The 19,239-nt window shown below is 46.2% G+C and overlaps 2 protein-coding genes across 4 annotated transcripts; one reads left to right on the top strand and one right to left on the bottom strand.

The window, feature by feature from the left end:
• Window positions 1–1,220: 1,220 nt before the first annotated feature.
• Window positions 1,221–8,058, bottom strand: FBXL12 (F-box and leucine rich repeat protein 12). The gene is made up of 3 exons (XM_024557051.3): window positions 7,729–8,058; window positions 7,571–7,643; window positions 1,221–4,967 (listed from the first exon to the last, which is right to left on the bottom strand). Exons 1-3 carry the CDS (start codon window positions 7,830–7,832, stop codon window positions 4,146–4,148), a joined length of 999 nt encoding a protein of 332 aa, XP_024412819.1. The 5' UTR covers window positions 7,833–8,058; the 3' UTR covers window positions 1,221–4,145.
• Window positions 8,059–11,667: 3,609 nt separating this feature from the next.
• Window positions 11,668–13,583, top strand: UBL5 (ubiquitin like 5). Of its 3 annotated transcripts, none has more exons than XM_024557007.4 (5): window positions 11,668–11,814; window positions 12,078–12,144; window positions 12,317–12,400; window positions 12,925–12,962; window positions 13,415–13,583. In XM_024557007.4, exons 2-5 carry the CDS (start codon window positions 12,089–12,091, stop codon window positions 13,456–13,458), a joined length of 222 nt encoding a protein of 73 aa, XP_024412775.1. In that variant the 5' UTR covers window positions 11,668–11,814; window positions 12,078–12,088; the 3' UTR covers window positions 13,459–13,583. The 3 variants fall into 3 exon arrangements, with proteins under 3 accessions (XP_024412775.1, XP_045048467.1, XP_045048466.1); XM_045192532.3 differs by having other exon boundaries at window positions 11,730–11,814; window positions 12,054–12,144; XM_045192531.2 differs by lacking the exon at window positions 11,668–11,814 and adding an exon at window positions 11,821–11,996.
• Window positions 13,584–19,239: the final 5,656 nt, after the last annotated feature.

The raw sequence follows: 19,239 nt of genomic DNA on the forward strand, positions 1-19,239 counted from the left end.
CAGGGTCTGGGATTAGAAAGAGATTCACTCTCCATAATGTTAAAAATTCTTTATAAGCATGTATCATTTTGCACAGCAGGAAAACTATTTTTAACAAAAAAGTGTATATTTAAACACATATTTATCATCAGTAAATGGATAACACATTGTGCCATAACTATACGATGTACTATAGTCGTTTCCCCTCATCCTCAGGGATACGTTCAAAGACTCCCAGTGGGTGCCTGAAACTGCAAATGGTACCAAACCATAATATATATATTCACTGTGTTTTCTTCTATATACACCTGCCTATGATAAAGTTTAGTTTATAAATTAGGCACAGTAGGAGATTAACAACAATTAACTTATAATAAAATAGAACAATAATAATAATATACTGTAATAAGTTATGTGAATGTGGTATTTCTCTCTCTCAAAATATCTTACTGTACTGAACTCACCCTTTTCTGCGATGACATGAAATAATAAAATGCCTACCTAATGAGATGAAGTGAGGTAAGTGACACGTGCATTGTGACATAATGTTAGGCTACTACAGACCTTCGGAGGGTAAGTCAGTAGGAGGATCATCTGCTTTGGGGGATCCTGCATCATTGAGCCAGGATGATGTCAATGGTTGGATGTCAGGAGCACATGAGGTCGATGGCTGGAGAAACTGATTATTTTTGGACTGTGATTGACCGCTGGTTACTAAAACCACAGGTAAGGGCAGGGGGTGGTTACTGTTCTACTCAGAACAAACTATTGATTCCTCCTACAACCTGGATGAGTCTCAAAGTCATTATGCCAGGTGAAACAAGATTGCAACCCCCATGCCCAAAAAAGTACCTACTCTATGATTCATGTACCTAAAATGTTAGGAAAAGCAAAATACTCTATAGTGACAGAAAGCAGATTAGTGGTTGCCTGCGGACAGGGGTACAGGATACCAGGGGCCACAAGGAAACTTTGGGGAATGAAGGAAATGTTTGTCCTCTTGACCGTGGTGATAGTTTCACAAGTGTATACATATGTCAAAAGGCATCAAATTTTATAAATATATGTAGTTTATTATACATTAATTATACCTCAATAAAGCTGTAAAACTGCTTACATGTCTAGCTGTTAGTTCCTAACAGGGCACAGTTATGAAGCCGTCCTTTCAAATACTGTTATGCGTCAACAACACAACTTTACAGAATGGTTAAGATTGTGGAATAAGATTATTCAAGTTCTGCTTTTTTTTTTTTTTCCAAAGACTTTATTGATTGGGGAAGGGAGGGAAAAAGAAAGGGAGAGAAACATCAATGCATGGCCGCCTCCCACACACACCCCCACTGGGGACCTGTCCCACAATCCAGGAATGTACCCTGACTGGGATTCGAACCGGTGACCTTTCAGTTCTCAGGCCAGTGCTCGATCCATTCAGCCACATCAGCCAGAACTCAATTTCTGCTCTTTCAACAGCTATGTGACTTTGGGCAACTTCACTTTTCTGATCCTTAGCTTCTCCCTCTATACCTTCTTCATTGGGGTAGGAGGCCTAGCATGAAGGACTGAGCACAGCGCCTGACACAAAATAAACATTCAATCATGTCAGCTGTTGTGATTGTCCTTAACCTGTACTGGAAAGAATATTGATCATACTTTTTAAATTTCCTCCATTTTATGACGCTTTGACATCTTAGGGCCTTGCAAACCTGGGGATCACCCTAATAAGGGCTAGGTAATTCCTAGAGACAACAAACCACCTGCCTTCCAGCACACCTTTCAAATGCAAACCAATTCAATCACCTCCTCTATCTATCTCCTCCACTCTAAACCAGTATATACTTTGCCCTAAATCACCCCAGGACCAGGTGATCCTAGGGACCAACCCTAGAGCCCACTGAAATCATTCATCTTAGCCAACTGTAAGCTTGCTCAGCTTGCTGACCCTGCCTCGCCCATTCCTCCCTGCAAAATCTTAACAAAGTCTCTGCCCACGTTTTCCCCTCACTCTTTCTGACCAATTCTGGTCCACCCCAGTGTGGCCAGGAGTGGCAAGGCATACCCCCTTCTCTTGGGAATTGTATGTAATCAACTTTTTTTTCAGACAGTTGTCTTCCTGTCACTTGCCTTACTATCCATGATTGAAACAAATCCCAGGTACATTTTCAAATACAGGGTATTCTTAAGGCTGCAGCCCCTTACCCAGGAGAAGACAATGGTTAGGGGAGGGGAATCCCAAGAAGTGGGGAACTCTGTCTGACATCCCATAACCCCACCACCCCTCCAAGCTAAGCCCGGGAAGGGGTCACTAAGGCAGAATGAGTCCTCTAGAAAACCCCTCTAACCAGTGCTCTGCTCATGGCAGCTCAGGACTACCCATCCGTAAACTTCTAGGAATTTTGTGAATCAGCTGTTAAACTGGTGGTAGCTTGAAAGCAGCCATGATGGCAGTATTTACACCACAGAAGTCTGTACACTCTACCAATGCTGTAAGTCAGGGCTTCCCCCCCACCACCTGCTAACACTGTCTGTTAAACGTTTATGTGTGCACTGATGTGAACTTCACATCTGCTTCTCCATTCCTCCTAGAAAGGCAAGCTTTTTTCCCCCTGGAGCTGCTTTAGGTGGGGCATCAGCAGCCCACCCCCAGGACCACCAGCAGGGCTGGCCCAGGATTGGTGTTAGCCCTTCCATCAGTCCCCACAATCGATCCTGAGTCTCCAGACCTCATCTTCCTGCCTGACATTTATCCAGTCCCCGTGCCACAGCCTGGATCAACCCAGTGGCCCACGGGGTGAGCTGGAACTGCCAGGTTTGTCACGGTGTGAACCAGTAGACCCTAACCTTGGCCACACTAGGGGAGGATCACACCCCAGTGCTCATGAGGCCAGATGGGGAGGGAACTTCCACTCCGACCTCCAGTGGGAAAAGCATGGGAGAAACATCTGGGTCTTCTCTGACAGGTGCACTTGGAATAAGGAATCAAGGGTACCCAGCTCAGCCCCCTTCTCTCTCTCCTGGCTCTGCCCACCACAGAACAGGCAGACTGGCTGAGGGGGCAGGTTGTGAGACCCTAGAGCCCTCCTACCTAGCTGGGTTCAGAAGTAACGCTTATCCAGCCAGGTGGAGCCCATGATCACTATCAGTCTGCCACCTGCCTTTTTCAAGTGGTTCAGACTCAAAAGGCAGGAAGAGGAGCCCCTAAAACCAGAGCCACCTGTGAGGCCCTGTCCAACCTCACCCCATCATCTCTGACTTCACTTCCTATTGCTCACTCCTCATTCCCTCAACCACAGGGACTTTCTTCCAGTTCCTGGAAAATGCCAAGTTCATTTCCATCTCAGCAACTTTGCCTTTTCTATCTTCCCCAGCACTCCCCAGGGCTGGTTACTCAACACAGCTCAGGGGCCCACTCTGCTAAACATGTGCCTCCGTCACGTGACCCTGGCTTATTGTCTCGGTTTCTGAAACTGTTCCCTGGATGCACTCACTTGTTTATCACCTTGTCTTCTCAGGTCGTGTGTTTGGTCACTGCTGTGACCCAGCACCTAGGAAAGTGCCTGTGTTGAATAAAGTGAATGCTTTCTTTTTCTAAAAAAAATAAGTATTTTTCCTTAATAGTAAAATAATATATATTGTGGAAAACTCGGGAAATATAAAATACAAAAAAAAACACAGTTCATTAACACTTTAATCCATGCATATAGGTATAATCAGTGTATAGGTGTGTGGGTGCTGTACACAGTCCTTCCAAGCTTCCTAAGGGGCCCTGGCCCTTCAGGTTCCCCTAACTCCTAACCACACCCTTCTGCATCCCTCCTGTTCCTAAGGGCTGCCTAACAATGACCTTTCATTGAGGACCTTTAGTTGAGGACCTTCTCAGGCCCAGGAAAGTGTAAGGCTTTGCAACATAACCATGAGGTAGCTATGGTCTTCCCCATTTCCAGGCCAGGAATGGAGGCCAAGTCTGTGGAGGCCAGGCCAGCTGATGTCACAGAGGCCACACAGCTGGCAAACAATTCCAATGGTCTGGTGGTACCAACACCATTGGCCTCTCTCTACCTTTGGCCTTCAGGCCCCTCTAATCTAGTTACCTGCCAGCTGCAAGGTACTGCCTACAGGGCTTGGGGCTCATTGACAAAAACTGATACACCTCAGGGACAGGTGGGGAGTCACATCCACCAGTCCACAGACTCTTTGGGGCAGGCCCTGACAACGACCAGACAGTGGGGCAGGCCCTTACGCAGGATCCTCACTGCCTCCTGACCCTCCCACTCCAGCCCCTGCAGCTCAAGGACCCTAAGCTTGGGCATGGTGAGGCAGGAGGAGATTATTTCGGCTGGGGAAGGCATTTCTGGGGTGACGTGCAGGCCTTGTAGGCACAGACTCTCCAGGGCTGGCATTCCCTCCAGGACTGACAGACCAGGGGCAGAGAGGCCTCCAACGGTCACCCGGATCTTCCGAACATCTCGGAGGTGGCGGCTGATGGCCAGAAGGGTGCTGTCGGCCGAGGGGGTGCAACCTAACACCTCCAGCCTTTGCAGGTAGCTCAGCTCCCGCAGGCTTGTATCCAGTCCTGTCTCAGTCACCCGGTAGGTGCCACCCAGCACCAGCGAGCGCAGGGCACGGAAGCGCCTCAGGCCATGCAGGTGCTCATCCCGAAAGGCAGGAACTCGAGACAGCACTATGCACTCAAGCTGGGGCAGCACGGTGGTGTCCTGCCCCTCAAGGAGCCAGCCCATGGAAATCTCACAACTGTGCAGCTCCAGGGTCCTCAGGGAACAAGGCAGACTGGTAACTGGCACCGTGCTCAGGTTGGCCACATGCAGGCAGAGACACTTCAGGTTGGGGCACTTCTGGCCCAGGGCGTTCATCAAGGCTGGGGACAACTGGGAAACCTGGGAGCCTGAGAGCAGGTAGCCACCCAGGCGCAGAGAATGGAGGCGGGATGTCATGTACCGGTGAAGGAGGTGCCATATGACTTTAGGCCGCACCTGTAAGAGCCAAAGATAGGGGTGACTAGGTGGAAGATACAGGGGATCTTCCAAGGTCCCCACCTACCTGGAATCAGATTAGCCCCAGTGGGGGTTCTGCTGCTCCCCTGGAATTATTCTTCCACCACCAACTTCACCTGACCAGACACTTCTCCAGGGTAACAAAACAATTTAACCCCAACACTTTAACTTCCAGATTTGAATAAAAGCAATGAAAGACAAAGACTGTAACAGACCTGTCTTTAGCAACAGAGTGGATTCTCATTATGTTCTGAAGTAAGTAACCAAGATTTTTATCTCTATTTTAATGATCACCTCGGAAAGAAATAATAACGTAAGAGAAAACTGGAAAAAGCTAAAACTGCCCAGGGTACATCAGTTCTAGTTTTTTTTTTTTTAAATCACAGCCTAGTAATAGAAAAAGCTATAAAAAAGTAACCCTGAGAAGTTAGACTTAGAAAACAAACAACTGATAGCACTGTGCATTGCACTGTATGTACATTTTACCTAGAAAAATAATAACTAAAAAGAAAACACATAGCATAGATTTTGCTGACTATTTTTGACAGAGGAATCACATCTTCCTGGCCAAATTTAAACCTGCAATTTTGAAGGACAAATTTTGTTTCAGAATATCAAATACTAGCCAACATGTGGAGAACCAGCTCTTGAGCCCTGCTGGTGGGAACTGGTCTGGCTACTTTGGAACGCAATCTGGTGATTTCTATTAAAATGTAAAATGTAGATATCCACTACCACCTGTTTTACTTTTTAATATAGATATTTGTGTTTTTGCATGCAGGGAATATCTCCAGAAGGATTCCAAAGAAAATGGGAGCATTGCTGCCTCTGGGGGAAAAGCCAGGGTGACCTGGATGACAAGATTGTTGTGGGGGAGACATTCCTCTCCAACTTTTATTATTTTGCATATTTTGAATACTGGTTACTCTAGGGAAGGGTTAAGGGCACCAGGAAACAACTGTCAAATGCTCTTAGCTTCATCTGTAGTAATACTTCAACTTTTTCTGTTCTTGTTTGTTTTATCTGCAATTTATTTTGCAATGTATTCAGAAAATAAAATGGATTGGTGGATGGAAAGAGGAATGGATGGATGGATCAACAGGTGATAAAACAAATGTAGTTCACTATAAGTGATGGTGTATCGTGGTGTTCCTTGTACTATGCTTTCAACTTTTACATATGTCTAAAATTTTTCATAAGATGATAGGAAAAAATAACTAATACAGAAAAAAGTAATCATTTTTAAAAAGGTAATCTCAATAAAAATAATTTCTACACAGGGACACAATTCCTTATCCAAAACCCTTGTGGACAGATGGGTTTCAGAATTCAGAATTAATGTGATTTCTATTAAAATGTAAAATGTATATAATATATATAATATACATTCCCATATATAATACCATTAGTGGGGTCTAGGTCAGCACCCTGTTATCCGTTTAATGTTATTCAATATAACATAAGACTATTCTAAGTGGAATAAGAAAAAGGACATTAATATCTTCACCCCACTTCAGGTCAGGTTTTGGCAACAAATGAATTAGTGTCAAACTTACAAAACAAAACTTTCCACTTTGCGAGTTGTTGTTGTTTTTTTTTAAATACTCAAGGAGGACATTTCTTTAATGCTTTTAGAGAGCAAGGAAGAGAGAGAGAAACATCAATGTGAGAGAGAAACAGTGAGAGAGAGAAATATGCATTGGTTCCTTCTATTACGTGCCCTGACGGGATCGAACCTGCAACCTGGGTATGTGCCGTGATCGGGAATGGAACCTGCACAACTCCATGTTTCTTTCTCTCTCTCTCCCTCCCCCTTCCTCTCTCTCTCTAAAATCAATTTTTTTAAAAGCGATGTAATGTGAATAAAGCTAGTTGTGGATGGATATATAGATAAAAAAGCATTTAATTTTCTAAATAGAATAGCATTATCTAAGTTTTAGAAACACATTAACAGTACGAAGTAAATAAAACGCCAAAGGAAAGCTACAATTCCATTTTATAATAGCGGTTCCCTCTGAGGAGGGTTTCAAAAAGGGCAAAAAATATATCTATAAATGTTGTGTTGTGTGTGTTTCATATGATATTCAGTAAATAAGGCCAAAGAATAAAACAGGTTAAATCTAGGTGGTGAGTACCTGTTTCTCTGAAACCATGTTATCCTCTATACATTTCTATATATTTCAAATAGTTTACAATAAAAACAAAAAAAAAATGCAAATGGTAGAAAGTGGAAGTGGTTCGGTTGCACTGCTCAGGAAATTAATTCTGGAAATAAGTTGACTATGGAAAATGATTTTCCCATGAAAACTCATCAATAATAATAATCATAAGTGATAATCCAGTCATCAACCAGCGTTTATCATATGCTGACTGTGTATATCTCAGACACTAAGCCCATCCCCTAACAATCCCCGCTTTGGAGATGGGGAAACTGAGGCCAGGAGGTCGCAAAGGAACACGCAGGCGACACAGCCGGCTGTGCCCAGGACGAGCCTGGCTGGAAATCCGGGGTGGGAGGGGGCTGGTCCCTGAGGTCCAGCCACCAGACCGTCGCCCAAGCCCGCCCCGCCTACCGCACTTACCAAGTAGACGGACAGGTCAATGTGTCGCCACAGCCACCCGTCGTTCACCAGCCTCTTCCAACGGCGACAGACCCTGAAGAAGGAGAATGCCGTTAGAACAACCCCGACCCTGCCCGGCCTTCCCCTCCCGCCCTCCCAACCGCGGGGCGAGGCCGCACCTGGAGAGGCGAATCCGGTCCCGGACCGGGAGGTAAGAAAAGATCTCCAACAAGACCAAGTCCGGCAAGTCCGAAAGAGTCGCCATGATGCCGCCGACACACATTGCCACTTCTGGGAAAGGAACTCCGTGATTCGCCCTGGGAGCGCCTCAGGAGGGAGCCGGGGCAGTGGGGCGCGGGCAGGGAGGGGGCCACGGCCTCCGGTAGCCGGCCGAGTTTCAGCTTTCCTTCAGGGGGGCCGTGGTGGAGCCCCTCCCGGGGATCCGGACGGGACACGGAGGACGAGCTTTTCCAACCACTACTAAGCTGGGAAGGCCTTGCGGGGGCGGTGACGCCCGGGGGGCGTGGCTAAGGGCGGGGCGGGCGGGGGCGGGCCTTAGGCCGGTGAGGATCCTCGGGGGCGGGGCTGGGGACGAGGACCAACCTCCTAAGTGACGAGCTCCGGGGCAGAGCTGGGGACCAGGGCGAGCCGGGAAGCCGAGGTTAGGGTTCGGGACGGGGACCACACTCGAAAGGCGTGGCTGGGGTGGTGACAGGCCAGGGAGCAGGGCCGGGAGCAGACGTGGAGGGCCGGGGCTGGGGACCACGGCAGAGCCGGGAAGGTGTAGCAGAGGAGATGACTAACCCTGAGGGGTCGTGTTGGGGGGCGGGACCAAGAGCGGGGACCATGGCGGAGTGCGTGGCTTCTACCTTTCAATACTTAACAATGTTTTTTGATGCATATGCACGAGAATAATTTGTAGACACGAAGTAGTTTGTTAAAGGGCATGTTGAATTTTTCGTTTTGATTGATAGTGACATTGTTCCCATAGAGTCTGAGTTGACAGTCCTATCAAATGTCACTCATTTTTATTAGTTTTAAAAAGATTTTGTTTATTTTTAGAGAGAGGAGAGGGAGAGAAACATCGATGTGCGGGAGATATATCCATGGGCCGCCTCCTCAGGCCCCCAACCAGGGACCTGGCCAACAACCCAGGCATGTGCCCAGACTAGGAATCGAACTGGTGACACTTTGGTTCACAGGCTGACACTCAACCCAGAGCCACACCAGCCAGGGCTAAATATCACTCATTTTTTAAATAGTACTTGATAAGGAACATAATCAGTACATACCCAGGCCAGGGATCAAACCCACAACCTAGGTTTGTGCTCTGAGCAGAGATCAAACCCACAACCTTTTGGTGTATGGGCCAATGCTGCAACCTAGCCACCTGGCCAGGCTACAAAGTGCAAACTTTTAAGGATAGTTGTTCCTGGGGAGGGGCTGGGTCTGATGGCAAGCCGACTTTGTGTTCTGTATATATTCTTTTATACTGCTTGAATTTTTACCACGTGCAAGTACATATTACCTGTAAAAACCATAAGTCCCGAATATTTATTAATAAATAAAACCTTTGATATTTTTCCTCAAACAAGAGCACAGGAAACATGTTTCCAGCCCTGGCGGCCATCTTGTGACTGAAAGAAAATATCGAAAGAACTGCAGAGAGGTCAAGTCATATGCCAAGACCCCAATCTCAAATTTTTCTGATGCCAGAACGTGGCCTCTCTCACGATGCTCTGTGGTCAAGCTTTCCTCCGGAAAACCCACATCACCTTGCAGAGGCAATGCCTTCTGGGCTCCCAAGGCCTGGGCTTCCACTCACACCACCTATCACAGTGTGTTGCGAGGACCTCTTCATTTGTCTTCTTCTTTGTCTTCCTCCTCTATCAGACTGAACTCTGAGGTGGCAGGTCAGCCCTGGTCATTGCTGTATCTTCAAGGTCTGCTGACATGCTGAGATTTTAGGGAAAGGGACCTCCTGAACAACTCCCTCTACCCCTAAGCTGACTTCCCTCTGGCGAACCCTGGGTGGGAAGGTTGCCATTAAGTTCAGAACCCAGGTATCTCTGCCATCAGCACAGTTACAGGAGGTTCCTAAGAACCATCTTCTTCCCCACCTGCAGAATGAAGAGAAGGGATCCCCATAAGAAAGCTCCTTCCTCTGGGCCAGAAACCCAGGAAACAAGGGAGCAGAAGGGGCTGCCCAACTTGCTCCTTGGGTCAGGACCCAGACCTCTCCTTCCTAGGAAGCACCTACCCCCGCCAGAAGGAGCAAATCTGACTGCAGATACTATTGCCTCCCAGGCAGGGGAATGGGGCCCTTCAATGCGCAGTCACTGAGCCCCTTCATAAGAAGCCCCAAATTAAAATTACCTGGGTGTGGGAATGGGAAGGTGTCCTGTCTCCTGAGGCCCCCTCCCCCTCTTACCTGGGTTCAGGGGAGTGTCTGTAGCACTGGCAGTCTAGTTCTGGGACTTCCCATTGCCTGTCCCCCTCAGGATAGCTTAGACCAGCTGGAGCTCCCCATAGAGCCCAAGCCCCCAGCAACCTCAGACTTTATTTTCCTCCCCTTTCCAAAACACTCCCCATCCTTTTCCAATCTCCCCAGCCCATAACGCAGCACCATGATCCTGTGCTTGAGCTATCTTTGATTAACATTAAGAAATTAGCGTTAAGAAATTTCCTTTAAAAAAAAAAAAAAAAAAAAAAAAAAAACCTTACAGCCCTGGCCAGTGTGCTCACTTGGTTGAAGCATCCTCCTGTACACCAAAAGGTTGCAGATTTGATTCCCAGTCAGGGCATATACCTGGATTGCAGGTTCGATCCTTGGTCAGGGCTTGTAAGGGAGGCTACCAAATCGATGTTTCTCTCTCACATCAATGTTTCTCTCTCTCGTCCCCCCTTTCTCTCTGAAAGCAATGAAAAATGTCCTCAGGTGAGGACTAAAAAAAACAATTCACATTTACTACCCCCCACCCCATTACAAACATAACATGTTCATTGTAGAAAATCTAGGAAAATACCAAAAAGCACCAAAGAAAATAGGACTCAGCAATTTATCTTGTGGTATCAACATAAGAAACATCCAAACCTGTAGAGAATTTTTTATAAGTTTATCTGAGCCAAAGTGACGAAGTGCTGGGAAGATCTCAAATGCTCCACAGAGTAAGTTTTGCGGCTCCTGTACATTTGAAATTAAGGAGGGAACCAGAAAGGAGAGAGAAAGGCAAGGATTGGATTACAGGATAGTTAACAAGATTATGTGCTCTCTTGATCCTGGTGAAGCTTATTAGGAAGGTGTGTTAACCTAGATTCTCAGAAACAATGGACAGGGCTTGCTTAAAGCAAAGTATACCTTTTACTAAAACGTTATGTGCCCAGGGCGAGAGACTACCCACTATGACTTCCCAGTTTGGAATTTATGATCAGATCACCCTGCGAGGTTACTGTCTTTACAACTCCCTTTTCATCCACAGAACATAGGGAGGGGCGCCCCCTGTAGCACCAGCCCTGGGGAACCTACAGCCTGCAGTACAGTGGCTATAAGGTAAATTTGAGATCTACAAAGTACTTTCTTGAGCACGGGAGCGACCTTCATTGAAGATTAAAAACCTGGAAGATTGTGCATGTGTACCGTTTCCACCTTCCTCGCTTCTGTTGCCGTTAGCGTGCAACGTCCATTCTAATAAATTTCTGGTACCCAGGCCAGGATCCAGGATCTGGCGGTTAGGTTCCTTCGCGTATCGACTATTAGTCTACACCCCAAAGGAGAGGCCCAGCCCAGAATGAAGGCAGAGCGCGGGACTCGACCCGGCTCCCCGTAGGCCCCGTAGTTGCAGTAAGAGGCATCGGCAAGCTCAGGTACAGCAGGTCACCCCGGTCCCTCTAGGGTTCCCACCAACTGGCGGTGTCTCCCCACAGCGAATAGGGCCTCAACAAGGTGGGTCCTGACCCCCTACCTCTGACTCTCCCTCCACGCCCCTTCTCCCGGCCCTCCACAGGCTGGGACCCCCATTTGGCCCCACGCACCAACTGCAAGTTTCCCCTGCCTAATCTGGGGACCCCAAAGCCGCGCCTGACCACCGCAAACCTACGCCAGGGCTGATAGCGCAAAGAATGCTGTAGGGTGTTAACCAGCCCCGGGGAAGGGGCGGGCGCTTTAAGCTGCGTACTTCCGTTTCCGGTTCTCAGCTTCGGCTTTGGTCCTGGCTTCGCTCTCCAGCGACTAGGTTGTGGCGTCTGCAGGTTCTAGGCGATTCGAGGTGAGGGGCCAGGTGGAGCGGTCTGGAGTCGGAGAAAGCTGACGGGGCCCGGCCATCGACGGTCTACGGTCCCGCGAGAGGCGACCTGAAGGGCGGGAGGCGCGGCTAAGTGGGATCCGCGGTCCTGGGACACGGAACTTGGGGTCCCGGCGGACTCGCGTCTGGGGGGTTGGGAAGTGAACGTAAGTCTAAACCGGAGGTCTTGGGGCCTGGGAGACTTTGACGTCCCGCCTCTGCAGCTTCCCAACTACTGCCCTCTGTAGTTCCAGACAGGATGATCGAGGTTGTTTGCAACGACCGTCTAGGGAAGAAGGTCCGCGTAAAGTGCAAGTATCCACTGGTGACGGAGAGACAGTGGTCCCTGGGGGTGCTTGGAGTGAGAAAACTCAGTCTGTGTTGTAGAGGGGGCGGATGGGGTCCTGGCAAAGTGCATTCAGCCCTGCAATGCCCTCTTCTGCGTTCTACTACTCCATACCATTTTCCTTAACTCCTCTGCGCCCAGCACCGATGACACCATCGGGGACCTTAAGAAGCTGATCGCAGCCCAAACGGGTACCCGTTGGAACAAGATCGTATTAAAGAAGTGGTGAGTGCAGTGACAGAGCTGGGGGGCTGAACAGGACTACAGCAGAAGGTTTGGACTGGGGGAGTGCTGCCGACAGCCCTTTGCTTGGCAGGGCTTCCTTAGCTTACCTCCAGGGCGAAGAGCCACCTTAGGTTTCGGTCTGAAAGGTTGCTATCCCGTAGGTACACCTTTTTTATTTTTGTTTTTGTTTGTTTACTTACTTTCAAATCATTTTTTTATTGTTATTCTATTACGGTTGGCCCAATTTTCACCCTCTGCCCATCCCACCGCCCCCACTCCCACCCCCACCCCTCCCCCCACAATCAATTCCCACACTGTTGTCCATGTCTGTAGGTCATGTCTGTAGGTCATCGACAACGTTCTTTGTCTAGTCACTTCCCCTTCTTTTCATCATTATCCCACTCCCCTCTGGGTACTTTCATTCTGTTCCATGTTTCCATGCCTGTGGTTCTCTTTTGTTCATTAGTTTATTTTGTTCATTAGATTCCTCTTACAGGTGAAATTATATGGTATTTGTCTTTCAGGTACACGATTTTTAAGGACCACGTTTCTCTGGGGGACTGTATCCTTTGTGTGGTTTCTTGAGGAAGGGTCCGCACACTGCGTCCTGGTTCTCTTTGTTCAATACTGAGTCTGAGATTATGCAATAAGATGTTTAACTTAGTATGTAGCACATAGTAAGCATTTAGAAAATGGGAGTCACATAATTATTTTGTTGGAGGAGGAGGGTGGTTTCCTTGTTAAAGATTTTGAGGCTTAGAAGACACTTTAAGGTCAAAATATTTATTACTGAGCTCCACCTAATGTGGACAGGAGGTCAGGGTGGAGTGAGTCAGCTGTGCAAAAGGAGCATGAACTGTTTTTTTTATACTTTGGATTCTTTTCATATCAAAATGACCCAGTCCAAAATGGCTTCCTTGGCTCTGGGCTGAGCGCTTAGGCTGCCCTGCCCTGTGAGAGGTGAAAGGGTGGGGCCGAACCCATAGTAAAGATTCCTTAACACCTTTACTTCAGATGAAATCCACGATGGGATGAACCTGGAGCTTTATTACCAATAAAGCAGAATTCCTTCTCCACACTCTGCCCTCCCTGACTCTCCCCTCTTCTCCCACTCCCAACCCCCACACTGGTATGGATGCTTGTTTTTCAAAAGTCATGTTAATAAAAACTTAGAAGCAGCTAGCTTCATTGTTGTCATCTTTGAATGAGAGCTGTTTAAGGAGGGGAGGTTGGCATCTTGTTGTCACTATACCCTCAGTGCCCAGCTACTCAATAAGGACCCAAGATTGACTGGCTCAGTGAGGGAAGAGCAAGCCAGTAGACTGGAAGCCTGTGTGAAAGCCCAGAGCTCTGGGGTTTTCCATGGGTTTCTGAAGAGCAAGAGATCCTGAGATTATTTCCATCCTGATAGACCAAGGAGCCTCTGGGTAGGAACTGTAGATGTAGTAGTTAGGAGTACAGGTTCTGGATTCAGACAGGCTATGGGTAGAATCCCAGCTCTGATACCAACAGTGACCCTGGGCAAGATACTTAATGTCCCTAAGCCTTCACCTCCTTTTCCAAACTGGAACTGATAGTTCATTGTCGTGTTGTGAAGTGTAGATGAGGTAAAACATGGTTAAGCATCTACAGTTCCTGGCACTTAGGAAGTCCTAGTGGACAGAGCAAGACAGTGTGACATAGGCTGAATTTTGACTGACCAGTGGGATTTGGGGAAGTCAGCTTCTTTGATCCTCAGTTTCCTCCTCGAAATGGGGTATCATGATGACGCTCATATCTCAATGAGATAGTGCAGTTAAATCAGCAGGATGTCTGCTGTGTGGTCTTATCAGCTGTCTCCAGCCTTCTCCAAGATGTGAGTAAACAGGACATCAAACTCCCCATCTCTAGTCCCCTAGCCATAGATCCTAGCGTTGACCTTGGCCTTGTCCTTTCACAGACCCGTATACTGGAGCCCTTCTCAAGAGCTTCACCCAGAATCTTGCTCCATTCTTTCTCCCCTCTCTTGCACTGACCTGCCCTATCCCACCTCAGTACACAAACACAGTCAAGTCTAGCCCAGTGCTCCTTCCCTCCCCCCCAAACTCCTCCCAGCTTCTGCCTTCCCTTCACCACCAAGCTTCTTGGGAGGTGAACCTGCCAGCTGCCTGGGATGCTGCTGGACTGTAGTCAGTTGACAATGTTTCTCTTTGTGTCCATTAGTCACATCTCTACCCACCTCTTGGTTTCCCTCCTGTCCCTAAGAGATGTCTGTTCTCTGGTACCCTTCCTCTTCCTACACTTAGAGCTCAATCTCCCCTTTACCTGTCCATTAAAATACAACCCCACACCAAAATTTTTTAACTCCTTTTGAGTTAAAGAATGACAGCCATTTATTAACCATTACCACCCCAATAAATTTGATAAATACATATATAAAAAATTAACAAACATAAAACCTGAAGTAAAGCAAAAAAAAAAAAAAGGTAATAATAAACTACGTGAAAGCCTTTACAAGGTGATTCCTTATAAATTCAAATCAGCATAGGAAAGTGCACACTAAAAGCAAAGCCCCTTTCCTCATTCCAGTCTCCTAGGGTCAGGACTTTTTCAGTGCATTAGTGTAAACTTCAGTTTTATTTTTAACAGATAACTATGCTAATATATGCTTGTAAAAAAATTCAGATGTTATATTAAAAATTGTTTCATATTAAACCACCCCTCCTATCAGGGGAAGTCATTTACATATTTGAGTGAATACAGACATTTTCTGAAAAACAACCTATAGTTTTTATACAGCTGGGATAATTATACATTCTGTAATATTCTCATACCATGCAGTTTGCTTTTTTATGCTTTTGACATCTTTCCATATAAATTATATATCCCATTCTTTTTAATTAGTATTCTTAGTTGATTTTTGTTATGCTTTTTTTTTTTTAACATAAAAGGGCAGTATTGAGGGCACTATGGTGGTAGATGCAGAACTCTTCACTTGTCAAGAAGGATGTAGGAAGAAAGATGGAATGCAGGCCATCAAATGAATTTGCCTGTATTACAGATGAATCACATGACTACACTGAAGAAGCTGAGGACGAAAGCTGACCTAAGTTTGGGAAAAGTATATGATGGGGGCCCTGGCTGGTGTGGCTCAGTGGATTGAGCACTGGTCTGTGAACTGGAGGGTAGGGCACATGCCTGAGTTGCAGGCCGGGTCCCCCGTTGGGGGTGTGTGAGAAACAATTGATGGATCTTGCACATGTTTCTCTCCCTCTCTTTCTCCTTCCCTTCCCCCTCTCTAAAAAGAAATAAATAAAATCTTAGAAAAAAAATTTTAAGTAGTATATGATGGGGTACCAGAACGTTATGGACAAAAAGTGTGCAAAAACACTACTCTAGTTGGTAAATGTGTTCCTCACAGGGGTATGATTTATCAGTTCTGAAACTTTTGTACATGTATATCCACACAGTTGAGCAAATGGATAGATATATTGTAGATAATGAGAGCCAGGTTTCTCACTGCTGGAGAAAGAAGTTACAAATAAAATGAGGAACGGTAAGTGGAAGGGTGTGGTTAGAATGAACCCTGTGGGACTGGATTAGAGCTGGAGGCATCCGTGTGGACATGGTTTTTATTTACTACGTATACAGACAGGGCAGAAACGCATATATGTGTGTATACATTTATTTCCTTGCTTTTTCCACTTAGAGGGACCAGAAGCAGTGACACCCCACTAGTAATGAGCATGCCCAGCACCCAGGTCTTGGTGTCTAAGTAGCATTCTCCAATGAAAGAAGCCAGGGTTTCCTGGAGAAGTGATTGTTTCCAGAGCTAGGGGCAGGGAAGATACCAGCTGAGCATGGAGCATCTTATGGTGTCGGGAAGTAGGAAGTGCCCAAACAAAAAGGAGGAAGGCATGTTGAAAGGGCACAGTCTCAAAGTATCTCCTCAAAAGTATTTATTCATTACAATAGTAAGTTCAGAAACTGCCTTAACCAAATGATCAAAATGAAGGTTGCAAGTGTGGTAGGCAGCCTCTGAAGTGGCGCCTCATGATCCCCTCGTCCTTGTGTGTTCACACCCTTGTGTAATTCCCTTCCTCTTGAGTATAAGCTAGACCTAGCTTTGAACAAATAGAACATGGCAAAAGTGATGGCATGTCACCTCTGAGATGAGGCTGCAAAGAGACTGGCTTCTGTCTTGCTCTCTCACTTGTTCATTGATGAAAGCCAGCTGCTAACATTGTGAGCTGCCTTATGGGGAGCACCCCAAATAGTAGCCAGCGAGGAATTGCAGTCTTCAGACAAACATCCTGTTAGCAACTGAATCCTGCCAGCAGCCGCAGGAGAGAGCTTAGAAGCAGATCCTGCCCCAGTCAAGCCTTCATATTAGACCACAGCCACCCTTGCTGACACCAGCTAACCTGTGCCTGGATTCCTGAGCCACAGAAGCTGTGAGAAAATAAATGTTAAGCCAATAAATTGTGCGGCAATTTTTTATTGGAGCAACAGATACCTTAGTACAACCAGGAATACATCACATACTAGGTATGATGCACTGAGGTTATATCGTCTCTGGTATCCTTCCCAATAATGTGTAACCTCAATCTAATCATGAGAAAATACCCAACAAACCCCATCAGGACAAAACGCCAAAATCAGGGCTGTTCTACTATTCAAAAGCATCAAGATCGTGCAAGACAAGGAAGACCTAAAAATTGTCACAGAAGAGACTAAGGAGATGTGACAATGTGGATTTAAGTCTAGTTTAGCTAATAGCATTGTACCAATGTTGATCTTTACTTTGTTATTCTATGGCAGAGTTTCTCAGCTCTGGCACTGTTGGCATTTTGGGCTGGATAATTCTTTGTTGTGGAGGTTGTGCATTATAGGTTATTTAGCAGCATCCTTGTCCTCTACCCACTAAATACCCACATTTCCCTCCCCTCTTTTGTGACAACCAAAAATGTGAAGACACTGTCAATCCCTGACAGGTGTGGCTCAGTTTGTTGGGCTTCCTCCCGCTAGCAAATGGTCACTGGTTCAATTCTTGGTCAGGGCACATGCCTAGGTTGTGGGTTTGGTCCTCGGTTGGGGAGCATATGAGAAGCAACTGATCAATGTTTCTCTCCCTCTCTCCCTCCCTCCCCATCCTCCTCCCTCTAAAATAAATAAATAAAATCTTTTTAAAAAATACATTGTCACATGTCCCCTGGGGAACAAAATCACCTCTGGTTAAGAACCCCTGTTTTGTTATTAGCATCTGTTATTAAATGCTAATACAAAGGAAGGCTGGGTGAAGCATATGTGAAACTCTATATTCTATATAAATTCTATACTACTTTTGCAACTCTGCCCTAAGTCTAAAATTATCTTTTTAAAAAAGATTATTATGCTAATACATCCCTGTAAAAAATCAAAATGTCATATTTAAGTTGCTCACTTCTTCCTTTACCTGTATCACCAGTGGTAGTCATTAACATTCGATTGAATCCAGAAGCTTTCTGTGATATAAACCTATAGTTTTTGTCTACAAACCAATTGTCTACAGTTGAGGCAATTGTACATACTCTAATACTGATACTGCTCAGCAGCTTGCTTTTTTATGCTTTTAATGCTTTGATATCTTTCCATAAATGATGTCATCTTTTTAAAAAGGAATTGTGTCTCAAGGGTCATTGGCCCACTCCTTTTTTTAAAATTTATTTATTTACTTTTTAGAGAGAGGGGAGGGAGGGAGAAAGAGAAGAAGAGAAACATCAATGTGTGAGAGATACATTGGTTGCCTGTCACGTGCCCCTAACTGGGGACCTGGCCCACAACCCAGGCACGTGCCCTGACTGGGAATCGAACTGGCGATCTTTCAGTTCACAGGCTGGCGCTCAGTCCACTGAGCCACACCAGCCAGGGATGATGTCATTATTTTAAGTAACTCTACTTATTGATTTGTTATGCTTTTCTACACACTATAATTGCTATGCTGACTATGATTTGCTTTTTCCCACCCAGCAAATACATCCTTGCTATGTATAGGCCAGGCACTGTTTCGAGTGTTATATATAAGTTAACTCATTTAATCTTTACATCCAAGGTATATATGAAATATATTTTATTTCTTATCCTCATTTTACAGATGGGAAAGCTGAAATGAAGAGGTTAAGTAATTTGTTCAAGGTCATAGCAAATGGTGGAGCCAGGCTTGAACTCAAGCAATCTGGTTCTTGAGTGCTGTTAACCTTCTACTGCATCCTGTCTCTACTTTCTTGTGAACAAGTTTCCCTGTTTCTCATGTCACTGCACCTCATTCTTTTTAAAGGTAACATGAGGGTCCACGCTATAGATGAACTGTATTTGAACTCTCCCCCATTAGTGTCTAACTTCCATATGTATCTCCATCCCTGGGTCCCCAACCACCTCCTCAGTATCCCATGGGCGCTGCAGACACCATTTTAAATTGAGTCAAATTGAACTTATCCTCCTCCCACCTGCACTTCCTCCCATGTCCCCGTCTGAGTGGCAGTGCCAACAACCACGAGTCATCAGGATGGAGGTAAAAGTCAGTTTGAGAGAAAAATAGTGAAGTGAGCAGGTTCCAAAGTGTCAAAGTGCCAACGTGTGAGGTGTTTGGATCGGTGACATAGGGAAAGGGTTAGCTTTGACAAAATATAAAAGGGGGTGGAATAGTCTGAGAGGAAACTAGAGGAAAGAGGTGGGAAGACGGAGGATGGAGCAGCCAAATTCAGGTTTCTGGTTATTAGCTGCTCATCACCAAGGCAACTGCGTTGCTACGGCAACAGCAAAGGCACTACCGCCTCTCCGAACTACCCCGTCGGCTGCCGTTACCTCTACACCAGCCAGAC

This window comes from Desmodus rotundus, chromosome 9, assembly GCF_022682495.2.
Source record: "Desmodus rotundus isolate HL8 chromosome 9, HLdesRot8A.1, whole genome shotgun sequence".
Classification (NCBI taxonomy): domain Eukaryota; kingdom Metazoa; phylum Chordata; class Mammalia; order Chiroptera; family Phyllostomidae; genus Desmodus; species Desmodus rotundus.

Excerpts from the sequence above, each read along its gene's own strand:
- FBXL12 (XM_024557051.3), bottom strand. The coding sequence starts at position 7,832 with ATGTGTGTCGGCGGCATCATGGCGACTCTTTCGGACTTGCCGGACTTG. Across the intron at positions 7,644-7,728 it reads GACCGGATTCGCCTCTCCAG|GGTCTGTCGCCGTTGGAAGA; the intron begins GTGCGGCCTCGC and ends CTCCTTCTTCAG. Across the intron at positions 4,968-7,570 it reads TTGACCTGTCCGTCTACTTG|GTGCGGCCTAAAGTCATATG; the intron begins GTAAGTGCGGTA and ends TGGCTCTTACAG.
- UBL5 (XM_024557007.4), top strand. The coding sequence starts at position 12,089 with ATGATCGAGGTTGTTTGCAACGACCGTCTAGGGAAGAAGGTCCGCGTA. Across the intron at positions 12,145-12,316 it reads AAGGTCCGCGTAAAGTGCAA|CACCGATGACACCATCGGGG; the intron begins GTATCCACTGGT and ends CTCTGCGCCCAG. Across the intron at positions 12,963-13,414 it reads CCACGTTTCTCTGGGGGACT|ATGAAATCCACGATGGGATG; the intron begins GTATCCTTTGTG and ends CCTTTACTTCAG.